The 26769-nt window shown below is 36.1% G+C and overlaps 1 protein-coding gene across 5 annotated transcripts in view; it reads right to left on the bottom strand.

The window, feature by feature from the left end:
- LEPR (leptin receptor) overlaps nucleotides 1–26769 on the bottom strand; it is a 103026-nt gene that overhangs the window by 69281 nt on the left and 6976 nt on the right. The window contains exons 3-5 of one of the 5 annotated variants that reach the window (XM_067726450.1): nucleotides 6930–7055; nucleotides 2902–3071; nucleotides 2119–2448 (exon numbers count right to left, since the gene is read on the bottom strand). In XM_067726450.1, coding sequence (XP_067582551.1) covers nucleotides 2119–2448; nucleotides 2902–3007 — 436 coding nt within the window. In that variant the 5' untranslated portion in view covers nucleotides 3008–3071; nucleotides 6930–7055. Of the gene's footprint in view, nucleotides 1–2118; nucleotides 2449–2901; nucleotides 3072–6929; nucleotides 7056–15904; nucleotides 16109–26769 lie in introns of those variants that run through there. The other 4 variants (XM_067726454.1, XM_067726453.1, XM_067726452.1 and 1 more) reach the window with 4 other exon arrangements.

The following is a 26769-nucleotide window of genomic DNA, read 5'->3' as shown; positions in this document are numbered from 1 at the left end:
GGACAGAAGACCCCAAAACTCACCTAGCTCAGTTCATCCTCATTTTCCAAGAGACGAGAGAACATGAAATATCAAGGTACAAGCACATTTGGGGCAGTATTTAAGTGTCTGCTTTAGCAATAAAGCATGGTGATTCACATTGGAACTAAGATGCACATCTTAAATTTTTTTTTTTTTTTTTTTTTCGGTACCCGGGCCTCTCACTGTTGTGGCCTCTCCTGTTGCGGAGCACAGGCTCCAGACGCACAGGCTCAGCAGCCATGGCTCACGGGCCCAGCCGCTCCATGGCATGTGGGATCTTCCCGGACCGGGGCACGAACCCGTGTCCCCTGCATCGGCAGGCGGACTCTCAACCACTGCGCCACCAGGGAAGCCCTCAAATTCTTGTTATTGTAATATTATAGTACCCATGTACTCATGTAACATATGAGTATATTTCACTGTACACTGAAAAACTCACCTGACAATGATAAACTATTAGTGATTTGTAATTTAGAGAGCAAGAATAGCAATAGTTGAAAATCATGACTAACTTAAGACAACACTAATACTTATCTTTAAGCACCACTAACATATTTCCCCATTTGAAGGATTTCTAGCTAGTAGGGACTTTGCATAGGTTGAGCCCTATGAAGTAAACAGCCCATATGGCAGAATATTAAATGGAAATCCTGAATAACCACCACTTAACCTAGTAATTTTAGTTACAAAAACTTAAACTCATTTAAAAATAATGAATTATTAGCCTTTATATATATACGTAAAATTAAAATCTGCATCAAAATCATTTCACTTGATAATCGAAAAAAGTGCTAACATTTTTTGATCATTTTACAGCTCATCACAGGGACCCTAACATTTTAAGTTCATTCTTAATATATTTAATAATCATTGGAATGGCTAAGTTAAGTTCCCTTACAAATTAAAGAACTGTGTCATTTAAAATTAACTTAAATGCTTATAGAGTCAGTTGGAGACACTGGGAGTTATTATTTCTAACTTGTTTTAAAACTCTGATTTTAGGGGCTTCCCTGGTGGCGCAGTGGTTGACAGTCCGCCTACCGATGCAGGGGACACGTGTTCGTGTCCCGATCCGGGAGGATCCCACATGCCGCGGAGCGGCTGGGCCCATGAGCCATGGCCGCTGGGCCTGCGCATCCGGAGCCTGTGCTCCGCAGCAGGAGGGGCCACAACGGTGAGAGGCCCGCGTACCGCAAAAAACAAAACAAACAAAAAAAAACTCTGATTTTATTGCACAATTATGCTTTATCCTTACTCCTAACCTGATTTCAACAAACTGAGTGTTTCTTCCATCTAATCAGTGGTGCTTTGGCCCTCCAAGGGACATCTGGCAAAGTCTAGAGATATGTTTTGATTGTCACAACTGGGGAGTGAGTGTTAACAGACATTAAGTGGGCAGAAGGCGGGGATGCTTCGAACATCCCACGATGCACAGAACAGTCCCCCATAACCAAGAATTATCTGGCCCACAACGTCAATAATTTTGAGGTTGAGAAATTCTGACTAACCCTACATAGGAGTGTTATATTATGTACGTCTTTATTTTCATACTGTAGGTCTCTACAATGTTAAGTCAATTGTCTCTGCTCTATTTAGCTTTTCCAGAGGCTTGGAGATAATTTTGTTGTTTAGATTTCCACATGCAGAATTATTAACAACATACTAAGTGAGCTACACTTAGTATGCATTATACTTAAACAACAAAAAAAACCTTGATTTGGTTTTTTTGATCTCTCCTTGGTTACGGAGAGATTCCTTGCTTGCTTTAACTAGCTCAACAGTATTATCTGCCATTTGATATTTTATCTACTTAACAAAAATAAGTTGTACTTTTTCTATTTTAAAGCCAGTTTAGAAGACTACAAGAAATGTATGTTAAGGTTAAAAAGTTCCCTCATTACATTTTTATTTTATTTTTAGGGGATAGAAAATAATTGGGGACTTATTAGTTTGGTCCTAATTTTATTACTAATATAAAATAATAATGTGTGCTCAGAATCACATCCATAATACATCTATTTCACACAGGTTTCAGAGAACAGAACCATTTTGTTCAATACAGTTAAGTAAGAGGTAATGTTTGGAACATCAAAATACCTGTTTGTTGAAAAACTAAAGAATTTACTGTTGAAACAAATGCCTTCCCTTCAATGTTGTCTGCATGTACAGAGCAGTTTTTATCTTCCTCGCTCCAAAAGCAACAGTGGAAAGTTGTTCTGGATGATAAGTTAGATAAGTAGGTACCACTTGAATTAAGTTTAGTTTCAACAAGTGCCTCATAATGTCCACTCAAATTTGAAGTGTTCTTTGAGATTCCAGCAGGCAAGAGGAAGTCATATGTTGTATTTCGTGGCATGCAAGACAACTTAAATTTCCAGGGAGTAATTGGATATGCCAAGTTAAATGCAGTTATCACATAAATAAATTCTGTTAGGACATTTAAAAGACACACAGAAAAGCAATTAATCATTTTGACTAGACATAAATAGGAAGTATCTAAGATTAAGCCATGTAGTGCTCAATAGTAATTACTTAACTTTCTAAGTGCTCAATCAGTGCCTAATGCATAGCTCTGTGCTTCCACTGAACAAAGTGTTACACTTAAGAGGGTGCATTTATTTATAGAGGTAACTTCACTCCTTAGCACCCCTTTTTTGGAAATTCACAATTCATTTTCCTCATTAATCTAACATCTCATAATTATATTTTAATGATAGGAAATTATAGCTAAATATTCCAATTTCCTTTTGTAAAAAATAAATTATTCTAATGAACTTCCAGCATAAATGGTAAGTATCTGGATGTGCAATTATATAAGCAAACATTAACGTGCTGTTTTAATATTTCTTAATGAGAATAACACCAAAATGTTAACACTACTTTCACTGAGTGCTTTTAGAAAGGGTTTGTCTTCAACATCAGGACAGCTGGATGATTTCCTGAATCTGCCCATGGTTCTCCAGATATATGACATCATATAAGACATGTCCTTAATGCATTCTCCAATAATTGATGCACAATGACAGACTTCTTACAGGAAACGTCCACTGCTGATTAAAGACAATTTATCACTTTTTAGACACATAAAATTAAGAACAATTTTATAATCCTGTACCCCCCGCAAAAATCCTCAGAAGTGATACTTGTATTTTAATGAGTAGTTGTTTGATAATAAAATAATGAATTCTCCATAATTCTTTCTTTTATAAGTTACCCTAACGATCCAACAGCTGTGTTTCCTCATATACAAAGTAATGAAGAATGAAAATTCTAAGAATTTTTCATGGTTTTGTATAGAATGAGACTTTTGAAGGATTATGGTAAACATAAAAATGTAAGAAAATAGAAATTTTTTTTAAAATTCACAAAAGTATTGTTCTAAATTACAAAAGTAATACATGTAAAAATATTCAAATACACAATGACTGTTAACAATTTGGTTTCTAGAACTTTCTATTAATGTTAATTAATATAAACATGTATCAGATGCAAAATTTAAGGCAAAAATGATTAACACGACTAGCATTATTTTTCCCACACTGATAACAATTAGGTATTATAACATCACCAAAAGTGAATCCTCACTGCAACTATGTTCCTTTGGACTTCAATCCTTCTAACATTTATTTCTGAAATTAGAACTCACTAAAAAGAGAACTGGGTATTTCTTCCATTTTACAAAACCAAGAATATGTATTGGTACTAATTAAAAGCATTATATTTTATAGCTGCACATGGAAGATTTGGTTGGCTGAATTGAAATTAGCCTAAAATCCTCAAAGAACTATTTAAAACTTAAAATGTAATAATGAATGTCTTAGACATAGTAACTACAGAATCAGTTTAATTAAAAGATGATTCTATTTTGTTTACATGCTTCCTTTGCAAATGATATTTCTTTCCCTCCAAAGAGGGAAATATATATTCACCTGGAGGCTTATGTTATCATGTTATCATATGACACCTGTTATCATCCTATCATGTGTTATACAAGGCCCCAGACCTCTTCCAATTCACAAAGCTTGACAAAACCACAAACCTTTTGGAAAGCCAATGTGAAACATTAGCATGGAGCCTAATAAAAATTAGATAGAGAATGTAAGAGAGAATGTTACCACTCTTTGATAGCCCCCTGTGGTCTAGTTTTTCTGAAATTTGTAACAGTGGAATTATCCCGGATATTTTCAGTAAATATATATATGGCTAAAATGACAAAGAACAGTATATATAACAAGGAAAGCTCCAAGAGCACTTTTAAAGATTGGAAGTTTGGGATTGACATGTACACACTGCTATATTTAAAACAGATAACCAACAAGGACCTACTGTACAGCACAGGGAACTCTGCTCAATACTCTGAAATAATCTAAATGGAAAAAGAATTTGAAAAAGAATAGATACATGTATATGTATAACTGAATCTCTTTGCTGTACACCTGAAACTAACACATCATTGTTAATAAACTATACTCCAATATAAAATAAAAATTAAAAAAAAAAAAGATTAGAGTAGCCAAAAAGATGCCCAGAACTAGCTGACACACAGGTAATCGTTGCCAGAGAAAACAGGTTTTGTTAAAGATGGCTTGACTTTAATTTCAAAAACTTGGAACACAGTCTAAATAAATGAGTTGAGTTAAAAAAAATCAAAATATCTCTAGAATGCTGTAAGAAACAACTGAGAATAGTACAATGCGGAGGTTAAGGGCACTGACCCTCTGAGCAGTGGAAAATTTGCATATAACTTATAGTTGGCCCTCCCTATACACGGTTCCTCTGTATACACAGTTCTTCTGCATCTGCAGATTCAACTAACCTTGGATCGTGCAGTACTGCAGTATTTACTATTGAAAACAATCTGAGTATAAGTGGACCTGCGAAAACCCATGCTCTTCGAGGGTCAACTATATACTCAAAAGTCACTGGCATTGTGTGACTACTTTCCAACAGAAGCCTGCTATGCTTCACAGAAATTTAAAACACAAGATTCTAAAAAAATGTCTATTAAGCTTTCTCTCGAGGATATTCGAGAGATAGGAATAGGTAGGAGGAAGACTAGTATACATTTAATTTTTGAAAGCATTCTTCTGGTGATAGTCAAGGTGGGAATTCCCAAGGTATACACCATCCCTTGATAATATCCCCTTATAACATTATCTTGTCATTGTTTACTAGTCATAATGGGGAATACCATTTAAAATGACATTTCCTTTCCATTTTAGAACAAATCTGTTATTCTGTATGGTAGCCATTTATTTTAAATATTATCACCAAGTAAACTGCTCCTGGATACAGACAATTAAAGTTTTGACTATCATCTGATATATGTATTAATAATTTAATAATGCTGCATTTGCTAAATAAAATTAAAATATTTAAATGTCATGATATCTTGTTTCCAAGTATGTATAAGGCTGTTAATGTGTATGTATAAATATTCTGAACTGTAAAACAAAACCAAGTTAGAAAATAAATGATGGGCAAGGAAAAAAAATTTGCAAAACATAATAAATTCTTAGGGCTTGTGATGTTTAATGCTATGTGTCAACTTCACTAGGCCCATGGGGTGCTCAGACATTTGGTCAAACGTTAATCTGAGTGTGTCTGTGAGGCTGTTCCTGGATGAACCAGTAGACTGAGTAAAGCAGATGCCATCCCTGATGTGGGTGGGCCTCATCCAATCAATTGAAGACCTAAATAGAACAAAAATGACTGGGTAAGAGGGAACTCCTCCTGTTTGACAGGTGAACTGGGACGTCAGTCTTTTTCTTCCTTTGGACTCAAACTGAAGCTTTACTCTTCCTGGGTCCCAAACCTGCCATTGTTTGGACAGGAACTTATACCATCAGCTCTCCTGGGTCTCCAGCTTGCCAACTGCAAATCTTGGGACTTCTCAGCCTCCACAATCATGCGAGCCAATTCCTTATAATAAACCTCATCCTAGATATATATAAATCCTATTGGTCCTGCTTCTCTGGAGAACCTTGACTAATACAGAGCTAAATATCTACATTTCAGAAATTTCTAAAAATCAATTGAGACAAATAAAATCCAACAACAAAATAGTCAAAGTATGTGAGTTAGAAAATCACATAAAAAAATAGAAATGGTCACTAAACAGTACTCAATCTCACAAATAACCAAATAAATAAAATTAAAGTGAGATGTTGTATTTTGCTTTGACAGGGCAAAAAGGTAAAAGAATGATAACATGCATCTTTGGCAGGAATACAATGGAATACCACTCATATACTCATGTTGGGACTGCAAAAGGCACAGAGCTTTGTGGAGAAGATTTCACAGTATCTATCAAATTCAAACATGTGCTTACTACTCAACACAGAAATTCCTCGTTAGGAATTAATCTATAGAAATACTCTTCTAAATACACAAAGATATATGTATACGAATTTCAATGTAGCATTATCTGTTATGGAAAAAGAATTGTCTATCAATGGGAGTTGTTCAAATAAATTTATAATTTAAGGTACATTCATACAGTTCATTGTCATGCAACCATTAAACAAATAAGTAAATCAGTAAACACTGGCAAAATAGTTGTCATGATAAATTGAAAAGCTGTTAAGTGGAAGAAAGAAAAATGCAGAATGTATAGACCAGTTCTATTTTTGCAACTAGAGATATGAATGTGTGTGTGTGTGTGTGTGTGTGTGTGTGTGTGTGTGTGTGTGTTATGTTCCTGGGAGGATACACATCACATTGTTTCCAGGAGGTTGGGAAGAGTTCTCATTTTCACACTTATACGTTTGTTTGGTTTGCATTTTTAACCATGAGCAAGAGAATTCCTAACTGGAAACGGGAAATTTGATTAGCCATTAAAGGAAACAGCATCTCTAAGGGCAAAATCTCTACCTCATATATGGATATTTAAAAAGCAAATAACTTACCCCAATGTAAAAAAGCCACACAGAATTTTTGACAACTCATCTTACTTCAGAGAAGTGCGCCTGAAAAACAGTAAATCTAAAACAAATACACACGCACATAAAAAAACTGACATATACACAAGCCGTCTGTGGAAAAATATAAAAGGAAAAGGATTATAATTAAGAATTCTTTAAATTGTAATCCTCTACAATACTCTGGATCAGTATCAGTGTTTAACATTAACGTAAAACTGTAAGTTATAGATTCATTCCTACGCACATGCTATTTTACATAGTTAAAATATAAGCGATACATTCACACATGGCTTAATAAAAAAAAAGGCAATGTTCCTTTATGACATGACAAACCAGGACAGGTATCACAGATGAGATTGAATTTTTAACTAAAGAAAAGTGCTCACAATGTTAATTAAATATGTACAGCTGATCTAACATTATAAGTATCACACTCTTCATTTTCTGTGTGTGCTCAGTTCTTAAATTTCTCTTATTTCCTAAAGCCTTTATCTTCACTATGATACTACAAAGCCAAATGATTATAGCATAGGTAATGCACTGCACATTTATTTCCAATAAAGATGAGGACATTTTCCCATATGCTTTTAGAAACCCCCGTTCATTTGTAAATGAGGTAATATTCATTCACATTGGCGCGTTATCAGTAGTTGAAGGAAAGTCTGATGGCTTCATATATGCAGATGATAGGGACGACTTCAGAGACAAACTTTCCCATGAGTTCTATTCAATTTGAATATATTATGAATAAGATTATTTGTACTACTATGTTAACATATTGGACTTAGATTTGTAAGGAAACACTAAAGGCTTTTGATGTCCGAGTCTTTTTCATTATCTCATATTTGGAATTCAGTTCACTATATGAAAATTAATCTGAGGTAAAACACCCTGAATTAAGCGTCAGGAATGTTGGGTGTCAATCAAGGCTCTTTGACTAATCAGCTATAGGACTTGGGACGTCACCACTCTAGACCTCAGGTTCCTCATCTACAAATCAGACTGAAGGACGATCTCTACAATCCCTTTCAGAGCTGCCTATGATTCTGGGGAGACTTTGGTTTAAAACAGTAATCACAGCTTGAGCACAAAGAATATTATAAAGTATTGAGTGAGAAACATGTCTCATAAGTCATATTTGAGAACTGGTAGCATGTGATGAGCAAACAGAAAAACGTGTTTGTTTAGTTCACAACTTACATGACTCTTAGGAAAAAGATGGATGAGTATGACCATTTTGTAGTCTCGTAAATTTGTTTGTCAGACTGAGTTTTTCACCAGGATTTTGATTCTTTACACACTTGACATCAGAATGTATCTTTACGGTTTCTAGAAATCAGTTCAGTGTGCAATCTTAATTATCTAATGGTATTAAATGTGTGCAAAGTCCTCCCAGGTTTTTTATGCTATCTGTTTCTGATACAACATTGTCTCATAAACAAACCCAAGGTCAACTGCATAATCAGGATGTGTCATAAATGCAACATATCACTAGACTAAGTGTTTCAACTGAAGTGACTAATGACTAAGTAATTCAGTCCAACAACTGATTTGACTCACTGTTAACTCAACTGTTCTACTGAGTCAAGTGGATCAACAATACATCATATTGTTCTTCCTTACATAAGACAACCATTCTTTTATTTAATGTTCCAGGCGAAACACAAACTACTCTTAGGTTTGAATTCCTGCAATCAGGTTTCACTCTTCTATAACAGAGTAACAATCACAAGCGTCAAGAGGGCATAGCCGTAACATTGAAGAGACTGTGAAAGGTGATATTTACATAGACACAAAGAAAGAAATATTTATATCCACCCTAAATTGTACCAGAAAGGAATATACGAGGAGGTTTATAAAAACGTAAATAATAGGGAAAAAATGACATATCTCAAAACTGTGAGGAAAAAAATCAAGCAAAGGGAAAAATTAATGGTAAGGTGACCAAAATGAGTATAATATACAAAACGCCATTAATTGAAATTCACTTCCTACAGATGAGCTTTTAATTTGTTTTAAGTTTTTTTTTAAATTCAGAGAAAAAGTGAAACCAACAGTTTAGGGGGAAAGTACGAATAATCTAGGAAAATAGTCTAACACTAAGAACAGAAAGAAATTTTGCCTGAGTAACTTCATAAGATAACAAGTAACATCCTCATAGGTATCCTAACAGCACCTAGTTTCACGGGAAGTTCAAAATTCAATCATTTCTCACTCCCTCCACTGCCAAAACCCTGCTCCAGGCCACGATTGTCTCTTGAGAAGGGCCTCCTAACTGGTCTGCTAGCTGCAGCCCTTGCTCCCCAATTAAGTCTGTTTCCAATGCAGCAGCCAGAATGGTCTTGGTAACATATGGGTCAGCCCATGTCTCTTTTACAAAACACTGCAGTGCTCAGCTTTTCACTCAGAGTAAAAGTCCCAGTCCTGTGCAACACTACAAGGTCCTGGATCTCTAGTGCCCCTCTGATCTCATCAACTGCTGCTCTCCCCTTCGCTCAAGTCACCTTCTCAGAGGAGCCTTCCCTGAACAGCCTACCTAAAATTCCAACACCTTCCCCACCCCATCATGTCATATCTGCTGTTCTGTTTACTTTTTTTCTCCTTATTACTTAACACTATCTAACATGAATATGGTTCATTATTTTTCTTGCTTATTTTCTAACTCTTCCTGCTAGAATGTAAACTCCTCTAGACCAAGGGGTTTTTTGACTGTGTCCTTTTCATGATATCCTTCCCACATAGAAGCCTGCCTCTCATACAGAAGGTGCTCCATATGTAGTAACTGAATGAATGAGTGAAGAAATAAATAAATGAGTGTCAAAATAAGACTCTTTCTTGAAATAGCCTTCGAAACAGGCTGGTGGTATCACACCAAGACAAAATTGAATAAAAGCAATCTTTAAAAGAGGCATTCTAAATCATCCAGATACAGCTCTTTGAGAAACTGTCGTAATATAAGAGAGAATTTCAGAATGGTGATTCCTAACTACTTCTGGATCATTGACCTTGTTGAGAATTTGGTGAGAGCAATGTACCAACTGGCAGGAGGAGGCACATATACCTAAAATTAGGGCTATAATTTCAAGGGGTTAATAAACTCTCTGAAATTTATCCAAAGCTCCCAGATTAAGAATTCCTAATGTAGGTAAATGAAGTGCACATCCCTCTATAATTATAGCTCCATGAATTGAGTCATTGATAGACATCAAGTTATGAGGAGCTTGAGATGATACGGCCTAGCATTTCTCCTGGAATGTAATCATTCTACGTTGATAGTTAAAAGGAGTAATGTGTCTTATCTGAAATATCTGAAGAAATCTTTAGTAAACTATACAAAGATTCACCCATAGTCTGATCTAAACGACACATCCATTATATCTGGATGTACAGGCACTAATTCAATTTGCATAATATACCAAACATAGTAAAGCATATTAAACATATCACTAACTCTTCAGTTATTACTAAACTTAAAACAAAAGGAAAAATTAAAATCTGTACTCTACATAAATTATTTTATCAGACTTTAATATCTATTGTAGAGAATTTTTGTGTTATTTTTATGTATCAAATTCTACTCATATATAAACAGAATAGTCTCAATTAGTGTTTGAATGAATCTCTGGGCAGAAAAGAAATTAACTACAACTTTCTCCAATGATCTCAAAAAGTCTCTAGATTTGTAGAAAATTTTACAAGTAAGAAAAGCAATTCTGGCAATACTGTTGTTTTGATGAACAAACTCAATGAGTTCCATCTGCCACTAATTTTTGCTTTTACTTTCTGCTAGAGAAGCAGCCATGTATCTTTCACCTAAATAACAACATTTAAGCATTTTATTTAAATATAAATGAAAAACACTCTTAGAGTGTCAAAATTTAGCAAATATACTCTGGTCTATTTCTATTAACCTCATTATTTTAAGTATGTTTACTTTTATTTCTTCACTTAGGAAGGAAATTGGTCATGTTATTCCCATTAAGTAGCTGTTATAGACTTAAATTAGTTTTTTTATTAAACAATAAATTTCTTCCTTCATCCTGGTATAAGCATTTGTCCCTTTGAAAACATAATTTCGAGTTTAATTCCTGATATGACTCTAACTGTGTGTTCTTGTTGCAAATTGATTCCTTGAAATTAGACTAATAAGCTATGATTTATTAACCTAGGTACCAAAGTCAACACAGCTGAGTCAAAATAGGCATCTTACCAATATACGAAGTAACTTAAAATCTGTACATAAATCAACTCATTTAAATATTAGTTGAATACTTGGTAAAATGTAAGTTATTACGTGGGGTACTACGTATACAGAAATTAAGAAGAAATCATCATTTACTTTAAGAATAATATTATTTTTTAATTTTTATTTTATACTGACATTATTTTATTATTTTACATGTCAAAGTACTATAATTCCAGTATGAATAAAGTGCCATGGGACTTCAGATTCAAGATGGCAAACTAAACAAATTGATCTTCTTTTCCTCCTGAGATGCTTTTAGAATTATAGTAAAGTCAATCCACTTAGAACGAGAGAATGACGGGACCAGCAGCAAAAAAGAGATTTAAACTTCTGGAAGATGAAACAAAGACTAACAAAGTAGAATGAAGGAAGGAACTACCTAGGACATTTGGGTAAGGCTCTGTCATCAATGAGGAAACAAACTTGCTTGGGAGAACCCTGGATGTTGGATCGTTTGGTCTCTATATGTAATGTTTGACTTTTTTATCCCCTCATAAACAGCAAAATCTAGCTCTCTGTAACTGTCAGTGGAGTGGTTTACAAATAACCAAAATCAACTCTGCCTAGTTTAAGTAGTGCCAACTGAAAATTGTCACTTGCCATCTGGAATGAAGTCATCAGCCACTGTAGTCGCTGACCTTCAACACACCCTGAAGTGAGTTCAGGGTGGAGATCAGGAATGAGGCACTCTGTGCTCTGGGAAAACCTGGCAGAACAGGCCTTCAGATAGTTAGATATTTTCAGAAGACTTTATGAGCCCAATTTCTTGCATCTTCTCACATCTAGAAAAGCACAGTCACTAACAGAGACATCTGATCCTCGTGACTAGCAGCTACCCTCTGCCAAAATGTGTGCTTGATTGCATGTACCCCCTTCACCAAAATCACATATATACTGCCCCCCACACCTCTTCAGAGCAGTTTCTTAGAGCTGTCTGAGAGGCTCTCTCCCGGGCTATAGTCCTCATTTTGCCCCAAATAAAACTTAACTTACAACTCTCACATTGTGCATTTTTTTTAGTCAACAGTAGAAAAGGAACTTACTAAAGATTACTGGGTACCTCACAGAACCTCAGCGAGGACCAGAGAACCCAGCCAGTAAAGCACACAGTCAAGAACCATACCCAACATCTAATGTAGAATTGCTCTAGAAAAGACAGCCCTGACACCACAACAGGACACTGTATGTTATGACTGAAACCATAGTGCCTACTACATCTGAGTTCTTCTGAGCTCATGTGCCCCTTCATGTCCCACACTTCTCAACTAAAATCTGGCATGAATGCCTCTAAGTGGTAAAACCTAATTCACAATCTACCTTCAGACAGCCAGAAAACTTGGTAAAATATGGATCTATAATGTGGGGAATTCCCAAAGACAAGCAAAGTATTCAAAGGTGTCAAATGGCCAAAGAAAATAAAGAATTGTCCTTTATACTCCTATATGATAAAGGGGGGGAAATACAAGTTATCTGAGGAGAACTTGGGCTTCTAGTATAGGCTTGGCACCAACATGATAAAGACCTTACACATCCTGATACTTAAGGGGATAAGCCTTCAGCATAAATGGCAGCTCCTTACTCAAGGGCCTAAAAATGAAGCCTGTCCAATGGCAAACAATGCCCATACACACAGAATTCACATTCTTATTTCTTCACATAAAGCCACCCTGAATGGAGACATGAGCTAAGACATGAAGAAAGTCTTCAGTATAATGGAAAAATTTTGTATAAAGAAAGATAGAAAAAAGAAAACCTACCACAGGGGACACAGAGATAAATCAGAGGAAAAAAAGTACCTTTAACAAATGCTAAAGAGGACGTGTCAAAAGACTTTGCACCCATAAACTCAAAGATTGTTCTGACAAAGGAATATCAGAGGAAGAAAGAGCTTTGGGGAAAAAAAAAGGAAGAGTTGCGAAAAAGTTTTTCCAATGGAAAGGTTAGAAAACATATTGGCATAATTAATTCCTCCCCAAGGTGGGGGGAGGGGAATAAAGTCAAGTGATTCATATCCAACCAATAGCATTTACAGAAAAAAAGAATAAAGAGAAAATGATCGGCGAAATAATGTAAGAAAATTTCCCAGGGCTGATAAGAGACATAAGTCTTCAAACTGACAAAAAAAAAAAAAAAAAAAAAAAAATTCTACCAACTTCCAAGAAAGAGGAATGGAAAAAAAATCCATTCCTAAGCATATCATTAAGAAACTGCAGAAGAGCAAAGAAGAAGAGAAGATAGGAAGAGTTTCCAGAGAGAAAAAAATCACTAAAGGAATGGTAAACAGAATTAAAACAAATGTTTCATCTCAAAACACTGAATTCTAAAAAACAATCCAGTAATGGCTGATGGAAAATTATTTATAGTTTAAAATTCTATTAGCCAATCAAGCAAGTATCAGAGCAAAACAAATATATTTTCAATAATGCAATGATTTAGAAAATTTATATCCCGTGAATCTCTTTCTCAGAGGTAATTTTATGACATATTCCAGCAAAATGAGGAATAAACCAAGAAAGAGGGATACAGGGACTCAGGATACAGGAAAGCTTGACTACGACTCAGTTGATGACTCTGCAGACTTGAGAATGAACTGTCCAGATAGTAGATGGGGTACAGATGACCACTGAAAGGAAATGGCCAAGAAAAAGGTGAGGACATAAGGCAACTTAATGCATAATATGATTCTGAAGCTGTAAAAATTTGAAAATAAAACAAACAAAAAACCAGAATAACATGAGGGAAAAAAGGAAGCCTTAGTTCAAAATTGAAGCCACTAGTCCAAATAAGAATATGCATTCAATAAGCTTCAAAAAGAAGAATGAAATGGATTCCAAAAAATAAAGCGAATGAGGAAAAAACTTAAAATTAAAGACATAATGAACAAGGCTCACATATCTTCTCACAATAAGAAAAAAATTCAGCTAAATGGAAAAAGCCTTATTAAAAAGTCCTGATCTAAATATGAATTGAAATAAAATATGGCACAATTTTGAGCAAATGCTGAAATTAAAAAATCCATTTGAAAGAAGAAAGAATCCCCTTAACCTTGATTCTAGGAACATTCTCCTTTGGGTGGCTGAGAAGTCACATTGAATGAAATAATCCTAGAACTCTTCCTAGTTCTGCAATGAGCAATACTTAAAAAGTCACAATAACATTAATGTTGCTATTTATTTATTTTTCAACTTTTTGGCCTAACCAATAGACAAAAATGAAAAATTTAATTGCAAATATTAAGCATAAAATATTATCAATATTCTCACTGTACAGCTGTCAAAATTGGAGTAGTATAATTATAAAAGGAGAGATGGTGAGAAGGCAAAGGGTGAAATATCCCAACCTTATAAAATAGGGAGTCAAGAGAAACCATCTGTACTGAATGGAACAAGAAATGGTCATGGAATTATAAACGGAACCAATAAAAGAGGTCAGAAAATTAATATAATTATATGTAGAAGAGGGTCAGAGAAAGAACATGAAATTAGTAAGCTAAATTCTTTCCTACTACGGTACCTGTTTAAAGTTGATAAATGAAAATAAAAGGAAAAAAAGTCAATATAAGCATATTATTTAGCCCTACAGAGGTAGCCAATGGAGGAAACAAACCCAGAAATGATTAAAGTTAGTTGTTCTCAAAGTCAGGAATAAAAAAGTGAAGGGAGTCGGGCAAGGGACCACTGTGTTTTATTACAGTAGGTTTTTGTAACCATGTGCATGGATTCTTTTCATGCAAAATTATTATTTTGTCCTTTTAATTAAATTAAGTGCTAATGGATTTCAAAGAAAGTAGCTACTAACAAAGTCCTAGGAGCTAATTAAAGGTTCACAGAAATGACATATTAGTTGAACTCCAAGAAATACAATACAAAGGGAGAGAGTAGTATTGTATTTCCTCTATTCTAAGATTCACAATATTTTAACACCTCTGACACCAGGATCCTTGTTAAAATCGATGTCATCTTACAACCACTGATGGCCTGGTAGCAGCTGTGATCTCGCTGTCATTGATTGCCAACACAGAAACCTGGGGTGCTTTTCTAATGACAGACAGGACAATTTTAATCCATCAATATTTCAGTTAACAAACTATTGAAAGACCATTTGAGGAAGGAAGGAATATGAGCCCTGTGTGCTATCTGAAAACCTTCTGTGGACATCTTTTGCTAAGATCAATATAGAGCCAGCATAAAATTTGCAAAATGAACCAACTTAAAAGAAAATTTCAGAGATTGGTTCAAGATGGCGGAGTAGAAGGATGTGCTCTCACTCCCTCCTGCGAGAACACCAGAATCACAACTAACTGCTGAAAATCATCAACAGGAAGGCACTGGAACTCACCAAAAAAGATACCCCACATCCAAAGACACAGGAGAAGCCATAATGAGACAGTAGGAGGGGCACAATCACAATAAAATCAAATCTCATAACTGCTGGGTGGGTGATTCACAAACTGGAGAACACTTATACCACAGAAGGCCACCCACTGGAGTGAAGGGTCTGAGCCTCACGTCAGGCCTCCGAACCTGGGGGTCCGGCAACGGAGGGGGAATTCCAAGAGAATCAGACTTTGAAGGCTAGCGGGATTTGATTGCAGGACTTCAACAGGACTGAGGGAAACAGAGACTCCACTCTCGGAGGGCACACACAAAGTAGTGTGCACATCAGGACCCAGGGGAAGGATCAGTGACCCCATAGGAGACCAAACCAGACCTACCTGCTAGTGTTGGAGGGTCTCCTGCAGAGGCAGGGGGTGGCTCTGTCTCACCGTGAGGACAAGGACACTGGCAGCAGAAGTTCTGGGAAGTACTCCTTGGTGGGAGCCCTCTCAGAGTCAGCAATTAGCCCCACCAAAGAGCCCGGGTAGGCTACAGTGTTGGGTCGCCTCAGGCCAAACAACCAACAGGGAGGGAACCCAGCCCCACCCATCAGCAGTCAAGTGGATTAAAGTTTTACTGAGCTCTGCTCACCAGAGCAACAGCCAGCTCTACCCAGCACCACTCCCTCCCATCAGGAAACTTGCACAAGCCCCGTAAATAGCCTCATCCACCAGAGGGCAGACAGCAGAAGCAAGAAGAACTACAATCCTGCAGCCCGTGGAACAAAAACCACATTCACAGAAAGACAGACAAGATGGAAAGGCAGAGGGCTATGTTACAGATGGAGGAACAAGATAAAACCCCAGAAAAACAACTAAATGAAGTGGAGACAGGCAACCTTCCAGAAAAAGAATTCAGAATAATGACAGTGAAGATGATCCAGGACCTCAGAAACAGAATGGAGGCAAAGATCAAGAAGATGCAAGAAATGTTTAACAAAGACTATAAGAATTAAAGAACAAACAAACAGAGATGAACAATACAATAACTGAAATGAAAACTACACTAGAAGGAATCAACAGTAGAAAAACTGAGGCAGAAGAATGGATAAGTGACCTGGAGGACAGAATGGTGGAATTCACCGCTGCGGAACAGAATAAAGAAAAAGGAATGAAAAGAAATGAAGACAGCCTAAGAGACCTCTGGGATAACATTAAATGCAACAACATTCACATTATAGGGGTCCCAGAAGGAGAAGAGAGAGAGAAAGGACCGGAGAAAATATTTAAAGAGATTATAGTCGAAAACTTCCCTAACATGGGAAAGGAAATAGCCACCCAAGTCCAGGAAGTGCAGGGAGTCCCATACAGGATAAGCCCAAGGAGAAGCAAGCCGAGACACACAGTAATCAAATTGGCAAAAATTAAAGCCAAAGAAAAATTATTGAAAGCAACAAGGAAAAAACGACAAATAACATACAAGGGAACTCCCATAAGGTTAATAGCTGATTTCTCAGCAGAAACTCTACAAGCCAGAAGGGAGTAGCATGATATACTTAAAGTGATGAAAGGGAAGAACCTACAACCAAGATTACTCTACCCAGCAAGGATCTCATTCAAATTCCATGGAGAAATCAAAAGCTTTACAGACAAGCAAAAGCTAAGAGAATTCAGCACCACCAAACCAGCTCTACAACAAATGCTAAAGGAACTTCTCTAAATGGGAAACACAAGAGAAGAAAAGGACCTACAAAAACAAACCCAAAACAATTAACGAAATGGTCATAGGAACATACATTTTGATAATTAAATGTGAATGGATTAAATGCTCCAACCAAAAGGCACAGGCTTGCTGAATGGATACAAAAACAAGACTCATATATATGCTGTCTACAAGAGACCCACTTCAGACCTAGGGAAACATACAGACTGAAAGTGAAGGGATAAAAAAGATATTCCATGCAAATGGAAATCAAAATAAAGCTGGAGTAGCAATTCTCATATCAGACAAAATAGACTTTAAAACAAAGACTATTACAAGAGACAAGGAAGGACACTACATAATGATCAAGGGATCAATCCAAGAAGAAGATATAACAATTATAAATATATATGCACCCAACATAGGAGCACATCAATACATAAGGCAACCGCTAACAGCTATAAAAGAGGAAATCGACACTAACACAATAATAGTGGGGGAATTTAACATCTCACTTGCACCAACGGACAGATCATCCAAACAGAAAATTAATAAGGAAACACAAGCCTTAAATGACACAATAGACCAGAGAGATATAATTGATATTTATAGGACATTCCATCCAAAAACAGCAGATTACACTTTCTTCTCAAGTGCGCACGGAACATTCTCCAGGATAGATCACATCTTGGGTCACAAAGAAGCCTCAGTAAATTTAAGAAAATTGAAATCATATCAAGCATCTTTTCTGACCACAATGCTATAAGATTAGAAATGAATTACAGGGAAAAAAAATGTAAAAAACACAAACACATGGAGGCTAAACAACACATTACTAAATAACCAAGAGATCACTGAAGAAATCAAAAAGGATATCAAAAAATACCTAGAGACAAATGACAATGAAAACACGATGATCCAAAACCTATGGAATGCAGCAAAAGAAGTTCTAAGAGCGAAGTTTATAGCTACACAAGCCTACTTCAAGAAACAAGAAAAATCTCTCAAATAAACAATCTAACCTTACATCTAAAGGAACTAGAGAAAGAACAAACAAAACCCTAAGTTAGCAGAAGGAAAGAAATCATAAAGATCAGAGCAGAAATAAATGAAATAGAAACAAAGAAAACAATAGCAAAGATCAATAAAACTAAAAACTGGTTCTTTGAGAAGATAAACAAAATTGAAAAACCATTAGCAAGACTCATTAAGAAAAATAGGGAGAGGACTCAAATCAATAAAATTAGAAATAAAAAAGGAGAAGTTACGGGGCTTCCCTGGTGGCGCAGTGGTTGAGAGTCTGCCTGCCGATGCAGGGGACACGGGTTCGTGCCCCGGTCCGGGAAGATCCCACATGCCGCGGAGTGGCTGGGCCCGTGAGCCATGGCCGCTTGAGCCTGCACGTCCAGAGCCTGTGCTCTGCAACGGGAGAGGCCACAACAGTGAGAGGCCTGCGTACCACAAAAAAAAAATAAATAAAGTGAAAAAAAAAAGGAGACGTTACAACGGACACCACAGAAATACAAAGCATCTCAAGAGACTACTACAAGCAACTCTATGCCAATAAACTGGACAACCTGGAAGAAATGGACAAATTCTTAGAAAGGTATAACCTTCCAAGACTGAACCAGGAAGAAGTAGAAAATATGAACAGACCAATCACAAGTAATGAAATTGAAACTGTGATTAAAAATATTCCAACAAACAAAAGTCCTGGAACAGAGGGCTTCGCAAGTGAATTCTATCAAACATTTAGAGAAGAGCTAACACCCATCCTTCTCAAACTCTTCCAAAAATTGCAGAGGAAGGAACACTCCCAAACTCATTGTATGAGGCCACCATCACCCTGATACCAAAACCAAACAAAGATACTACAAAAAAAAAAAAATTACAGACCAATATCACTGATGAATATAGATGCAAAAATCCTCAACAAAATACTAGCAAACAGAATCCAACAACATATTAAAAGGATCATACACCATGATCAAGTGGGACTTAACCCAGGGATGCAAGTATTCTTCAATATACACAAATCAATCAATGTGATACACCATATTAACAAATTGAAGATGAAAAACCATATGATCCTCTCAATAGATGCAAAAAAGCTTTTGACAAAATTCAACACCCATTTGTGATAAAAACTCTCCAGAAAGTAGGCATAGAGGGAACCTACCTCAACATAACAAAGGGCATATATGACAAACCCACAGCAAACATCATTCTCAATGGTGAAAAACTGTAAGCAATTCCTCTAAGTTCAGGAACAAGACAAGGATGTCACTCTCACCACTATTATTCAACATAGTTTTGGAGGTTCTAGCCATGGCAATCAGAGAAGAAAAAGAAATAAAAGGAATACAAATTGGAAAAGAAGAGGTAAAACTGTCACTGTTGGCATTTGACATGATACTATACATAGAGGATCCGAAAGATGCCACCAGAAAACTACTAAAGCTAATCAATGAATTTGGTAAAGTTGCAGGATACAAAATTAATGCACAGAAATCTCTTGCATTCCTATATACTAATGATGAAAAATCTGAAAGAGAAATTAAGGAAACACTCCCATTTACCGCTGCCACAAAAAGAATAAAATACCTAGGAATAAACCTACCTAGGGAGACAAAAGACCTATATGCAGAAAACTACAAGACACTGATGAAAGAAATTAAAGATGATACCAACAGATGGAGAGATATACCAAGTTCTTGGACTGGAAGAATCAACGTTGTGAAAATGACTATACTACCCAAAGCAATCTACAGATTCAATGCAATCCCTATCAAATTACCAATGGCATTTTTTACAGAACTAGAACAAAAAATCTTAAAATTTGTATGGAGACCTAAAAGACCCCAAATAGCCAAAGCAGACTTGAGGGAAAAAAACAGAGCTGGAGCAATCAGACTCCCTGATTTCAGACTATACTACAAAGCTACAATCACCAAGACAATATGGTACTGGCACAAAATATAGATCAATGGAACAAGATAGAAAGCCCAGAGATAAACCCACACACCTACAGTCAACTAGTCGATGACAAAGGAGGCAAGGATGCACAATGGAGAAAAGACAGTCTCTTCAATAAGTGCTGTTGGGAAAACTGGACAGCTACATGTAAAAGAATGAGGGCTTCCCTGGTGGCGCAGTGGTTGGGAGTCCGCCTGCTGATGCAGGGGACGCAGGTTCGTGCCTCAGTCCGGGAGGATCCCACGTGCCACAGAGCAGCTGGGCCTGTGAGCCATGGCCGCTGGGCCTGCGCATCCGGAGCCTGTGCTCTGCAACGGGAGAGGCCACAGCAGTGAGAGGCCCACGTACCACAAAAAAAAGAAAAAAAAAAAAAGAATGAACTTAGAACACTCCTAACACCACACACAAAAATAAATTCAAAATGGATTAGAGACCTAAATGTAAGACCAGACACTATAAAACTTTTAGTGGAAAACAGGAAGAACAAGCTTTGACATAAATCACAGCAAGATCTTTTCTGTCCCACCTCCTACAGTAATGGAAATAAAAACAAAAATAAACAAATGGGACCTAATGAAACTTAAAAGCTTTTGCACAGCAAAGGAAAGCATAAACAAGATGAAAAGACAACCCTCAGAATGGGAGAAAATATTTGCAAATGAATCAACGGACAGAGGATTAACCTCCAAAATTTACAAGCAGCTCATGCAACTCAATATCAAAAAAACAAACAACCCAATCCAAAAATGGGCAGAACACCTAAATAGACATCTCCAAAGAAGATATACAGATAGCCAAAAAACACATGAAAGAATGCTCAGCATCACTAATCATGAGAGAAATGCAAATCAAAACTACAATGAGGTATCACCTCACACCAGTCAGAGTGGCCATCATCAAAAAATCTACAAACAAGAAATGCTGGAGAGGGTGTGGAGAAAAGGGAATCCTTTTGCACTGTTGGTGGGAATGTAAATTGATACAGCCACTATGGAGAACAGTATGGCGTTTCCTTAAAAAACTAAAAATAGAACTACCATATGACCCAGCAATCCCACTACTGGGCATATACCCTGAGAAAACCATAATTCAAAAAGAGTCATATACCACAGTGTTCACTGCAGCACTATTTACAATCTCCAGGACATGGAAGCAACCTAAGTGTCTGTCAACAGATGAATGGATAAAGAAGATGTGGTACATATATACACTGGAATATTACTCAGCCATAAAAAGGAACGTAATTGGGTCATTTGTAGAGACGTGGATGGATCTAGAGACTGTCACACAGAGTGAGGTAAGTCAGAAAGAGAAAAACAAATATCATATATTAATGCATATATATGGAACCTAGAAAAATGGTACAGATGAACCGGTTTATAGGGCAGAAATTGAGACACAGATGTACAGCACAAATGTATGAACACCAAGGGGGGAAAGCAGTGGGGGGTGGGGGTGGGGCTGGGATGAATTGGGAGATTTGGATTGACATGTATAGACTGATGTGTATAAAATGGATGACTAATAAGAACCTGCTGTATAAAAAAATAAATAAAACAAAATTCAAAAAAAAAAATAAGAGCCCACAAACAGCATTCCCCTGGGCCACAGTCCCCCTCTCCCAAGGGAACAGATAGAAAAGAAAAAAAAAGAAAATCTCAGAAACCATAGTGAAGCATTCTTTTTTGAAGTGCTATATAACAAATAGTCTTGATAACCCAGAGTATGATACCATTTGGGAAAATACTGACATCAACAACACTGAGTTGAAAAATGATTCAGAAAAACCGGATTCTGAATAAGAAAACGAATTCCTTAATGGATTTCTTTGACTTTTACTTTCCTCATGAGAGTGATATGATTTAAACAAAAATCTTTACCTAAGTAATTCTAAAAGAGCCCTTTCAGTAGACATAAAACAAAAATTCTAAACAATGAGAAAGCATTGTAAAATAAACAGGCAGAGCTTTTTCTTTCTTAGCAGTGCAAAAGCAGTGGTGTATCTTAAAAATCCACAATGTCTTAAAGAATTACAACTAACTAGAAAGAGCGGTAACTAGGAGGAATCAGATATTACTTTTAATTTGGATAAATCATAACAGATTTCAGAGGGGAGTGAGGATTTAACTGCCTCTTGAAGAATGGGGAGGAATGTGAAGCATATCGTAAGTATTATTTTAAAAGGTTTTCTTATAGAACTTTTTCTTCTCTCAGATCAGACCTGTAACCAGCAGTGTTACCGCAAGACACCCAGGTCACCAGAGAAATACTCAGCTACCTCCTGGGTAGGTCATGATCCTAACAGATAACATCTTCATAATATAACAGCAACTACAATTATCAGGTGCTTATTATGTATGTGCCAGTATGTTTTCTCTCTGTTTATGCATAAACACATATACACACACACATATATGTGTGTGTATAATTTATTTTCTCTTTCATCTCCTACACACTGACCAGTTTGGTTCAGAAACTTTGTTGGTGTATACAGAAGTCTAATTATTTGATTATCTCATAGGTTTAGACACCCAAATAACACGTGCTAGTTAAAGTAAAATGAGAAAATATAATTCTGAGAAAAACTAAGTTGTCCTATGCCTTCACTAAACAGCTATTTGGTAACAGCTGTTCTTAAACATGAGTTCACATTTTAAAGCCTATTATAATACCATTATAGATGCCGCTGAGAATCCTTACTTGGCTCACATCTTTAGCTATTATCTAGTACAACTAGATAAAACATTTATACATTTCCATAAACATTACAGAAATTATTAGCCCAAGAGTAGAGTCGGTCAGTCAGTCCGTCAATCTGTCTGTCTCTCTCTCTTCCCCCCATTCCCTCCCTTCCTCCTTCTCTCTTTATCTTTCTCATTCACTGTTATACACACATATATATATACAGATTTGTAAGTCTGTACTGTTTCTGAATTTTCTCTCTAATTGGCAAAGACTTAAAAATTAATATCAACATCACAATGCCCCTTTAGGGTGTCTCCATTTGGGTCATTTTTATTTGCTAGTCCATAGTACTCTAGTCTGATTTAAGTAGGTCCACAGGGTACCAGAAAATTTCATTAAAATAGTTCTCATATGCGTGACTCTCTCCTTTAAGACCATCCACAGACAATGGTTCCCACAGCTCTGTTCTCTCCTCAGCGAGTCTCCATCTACGCTCAGCAAAAGCCACAGCTTTAACCCAGCCGACTGGACCACTTAAAGATGCTGATGCCAGGCAAAATTGAAAGTGGGCTGTATTCACTTTGGAGGACACTTTATTGGTACGATAAAATTGTATAAGTGGGAAGAATCTAGCCTATCAATTCTATGGAAGAATAAGAGACTTGCTGACTTTCATTCAGTGAGAATCAATATCCACAAAAATTTCACATAGCCTACCTTAGACATATTCAGTGTTCACATTCTGGAAAAGATTTTAGGGACTTCCCTTGTGGCCCAGTGGTTAAGGATCTGCCTTCCAGTGCAGGGGACGCAGGTTCAATCCCTGGTCGGGGAACTAGGATCCCACATGCCACGGGGCAACTAAGCCTGTGCGTTGCAACTACTGAGCCCAAGTGCTCTGGAGCCTGGGCACCACAACTAGAGAGAAGCCCACGCACCGCAACTAGAGAAGCCCACGCACCGCAACGAAAGATCCCGCATGCTGCAGTGAAGATCCTGCATGCCGCCACAAAGACCTGATGCAGCCAAATAAATAAATAAATATTTTTTTTAAAAAAAAGATTTTAAACTTCCAAGTTGATGGCACTTAAATTTGACAGGGATGTTTTACTACCTAACCAGTATTTCTGTGTCTGATATTTCTTATAAACATCTACTGAATCTCACTTAAAAATATTACAATGGCATTAATCACATCTTGAAGCTTGGCACATCAGCAAAGTGGATTGAAGGGTTACAAGAGTGGATATTTCTGGTTCTCATTTTAAAGCCAACAGGAAGCATGAGGATAATCATAAGTCAGAACTACTGAAAAAGGTTGTTAAACATATAAATACATATTTTAAAGTAGTATCCCTTTAATAAAACCCTACAAAAACAGAAATATAACTCGAGAATCACTACAAATTAATGAAAGCATCCATTCAGCAGGAATACATAATAATTTTAAATGTGTACATGTAGTATAACCTCAAAATAACATATATTTATTATAATGTAGCTTTGAAATGTATATGGTGAAAATTCAGAGTACCACAAGGAAAAAGACAGATATCCACATATATGGTAGAAAATTTTAATACACTCTCCTAAAGAATGCATAGAACAGCAGACACAAATACATGAGGATATGTGAGATTGAAATAATACTAACAAATGATACTGGAACAAAAACATTAACAAATTTGACATAGATTGAACTCTGCCTCCCCCAAACTGTAGACTGCATATTATTTTTAATCACCAATGGGGCATTTACAAAAACTGACCACGTACAAAGCCATAGGTATGTTACAAACAAATCCAAAGGACTAAAATCATACAGACCATGTTCTCTGTCCACGGTGTTTTTAAAACAGAAAAAATAGCAAAAATATAACTACACAAATGCCATATACTAGGACATTAAGAAAAAAAGTAAGCCACTGGGCAAAAAAGATATAATATATTTTAAACTGATGATAGTGAAAAAAGCATCTCAAAACTTAAATTATTTCATGCAGATAAAGCAGTACTGAGAGGAAATTCAAAGAAAGAAACATCATTCTTAATGTGACATGACTTCACCTGTGAGCACTTCAAATCAACATTATACCTGAGGTCCTAGGCAAGGCAGAAAGAGAAGTGGAAAAGGTTTAAGGAATATAAAGGAAGAAACAAAACTGTCATTATTCATGAATGACAAGAAAAGTGGAAAATCCCGAAGTAAGCTGTTTAACTTAATTACAAAACTTAGCAAGATTGCTGGTGGAAAATATAACTACCTAAAACCAAGCATTTTAAACCCTTCCCAACTTATTATATGAAGCCAGTATTACTCTGATACCAAAACCAGACAAAGACATCACAATAAAAGAAAACTACTGACCAAAATCCTTTATGAATATAGATGCAAAAATACTAGCAAACCAAATCCAGCAATGTATAAAAAGGATTATACACTATGACCAAATATGATTTACCTCAGGAATGCAAGTTTGATTTAAAATGTGAAAATCAATCAATCATAATAATAGAATAAAAGACATGACATGTCCATAGAAAAAGGGTTTGACAAATTCCAATGCCATTTCATGGCAAAAACATTCAACTAGGAATAGAAGAGAACTTCTCCAACTTGATAAAGCTGCATATGAATAACCCATAGCTAACATCATACTTAATGGTGAAAGACTGGCTGCTTCCCTGATAAGATCAGGAACAAGACAAAGTTATTCACCTGCACTTTCTATTCAACTAGAGGTTTTAGCCAGGGCAATTGAGCAAGAAAAAGAAATAGAAGGCATCCAGATTAGAAACAAAGAAGTAAAACTATCTCTATTCTCAGACGACATGATCTTGTATGTAGAAAATAATAAGGAATTCACAAAAACTATATTGCACCTAATAAGTAAGTTCTGCAAGGTTGCAGAATACAAGATCAATGTACATGAGCAATGAACAATCTGAAATACAATTAAAACATAATTCCATTTCCTATAGCATCAGAAATAATAAAATACTCAGGAATATTTTCAACAAAAGAAATGCAATTATTTGTACACTGAATGCTATAAAACATCACTGAAAGAACTTAAAGAATACCTAAATAAATGGAAAAACATCCCACGTTCATAGACTGAAAAACAATTTTATTAAGATTGTAATATTTCCCAAATTGATTCAATGCAATCCCTCCAAATTTATAGCTACATTTTGTATATATATTGACAAGCTGATTCTAAAATTCATATGTATTGATATATGCAAGGGAATAGCTAAAACAATATTGAAGAAGAAGAACAAATTTGGAGGATTCACTTCTGATTTCAAAACTTGCTTCAAAGCTACAGTAATCAAGACAGTGTGGTACCTGGTATAAAGATAGAAGTATAGGTCATTGGAACAGAGTTGAGATTCCAGAGGTAAACCCTTACATTTTTGGCAAAATGATTTTTGACAAGACACTTAGATATGGGGAAAGAATGGTCTTTTCAACAAATGGTGGTGGGACAAGTAGATACCCAAATGTGAAAGAATGAAATTGGTCCTTTCCTTCATTCCATATATTCAAAGTAATCAAAAACCTAAACATAAAAGCTAAAACTCTAATATTCTTATAAGTAAAACATAGAAATGAAGCTCTGCAACCTTGAATTAGGTAATGGCTTCTTAGACTGAAATTAAGTATAAAAATAGATAAACTAGACAAAGTTAAAACCCTTGGGCTTCAAAGGATACCATCAAAAAAGTGAGAAAACTCACAGAATGGGAGAAAATATTTGAAATCCTATATCTTAAAAGCAATTGTACACTATATGAAGAACTCTCACAACAATAAAAAGACAAACAATCCAATTAAAAATAAGCAAAGAACATTTCTCAAAAAAAAAGATATATAAATGGTCAATAAGCACATGAA

This window comes from Pseudorca crassidens, chromosome 2, assembly GCF_039906515.1.
Source record: "Pseudorca crassidens isolate mPseCra1 chromosome 2, mPseCra1.hap1, whole genome shotgun sequence".
In the NCBI taxonomy this organism is placed as follows: domain Eukaryota; kingdom Metazoa; phylum Chordata; class Mammalia; order Artiodactyla; family Delphinidae; genus Pseudorca; species Pseudorca crassidens.
This window is presented reverse-complemented; position numbering and strand designations above follow the sequence as displayed.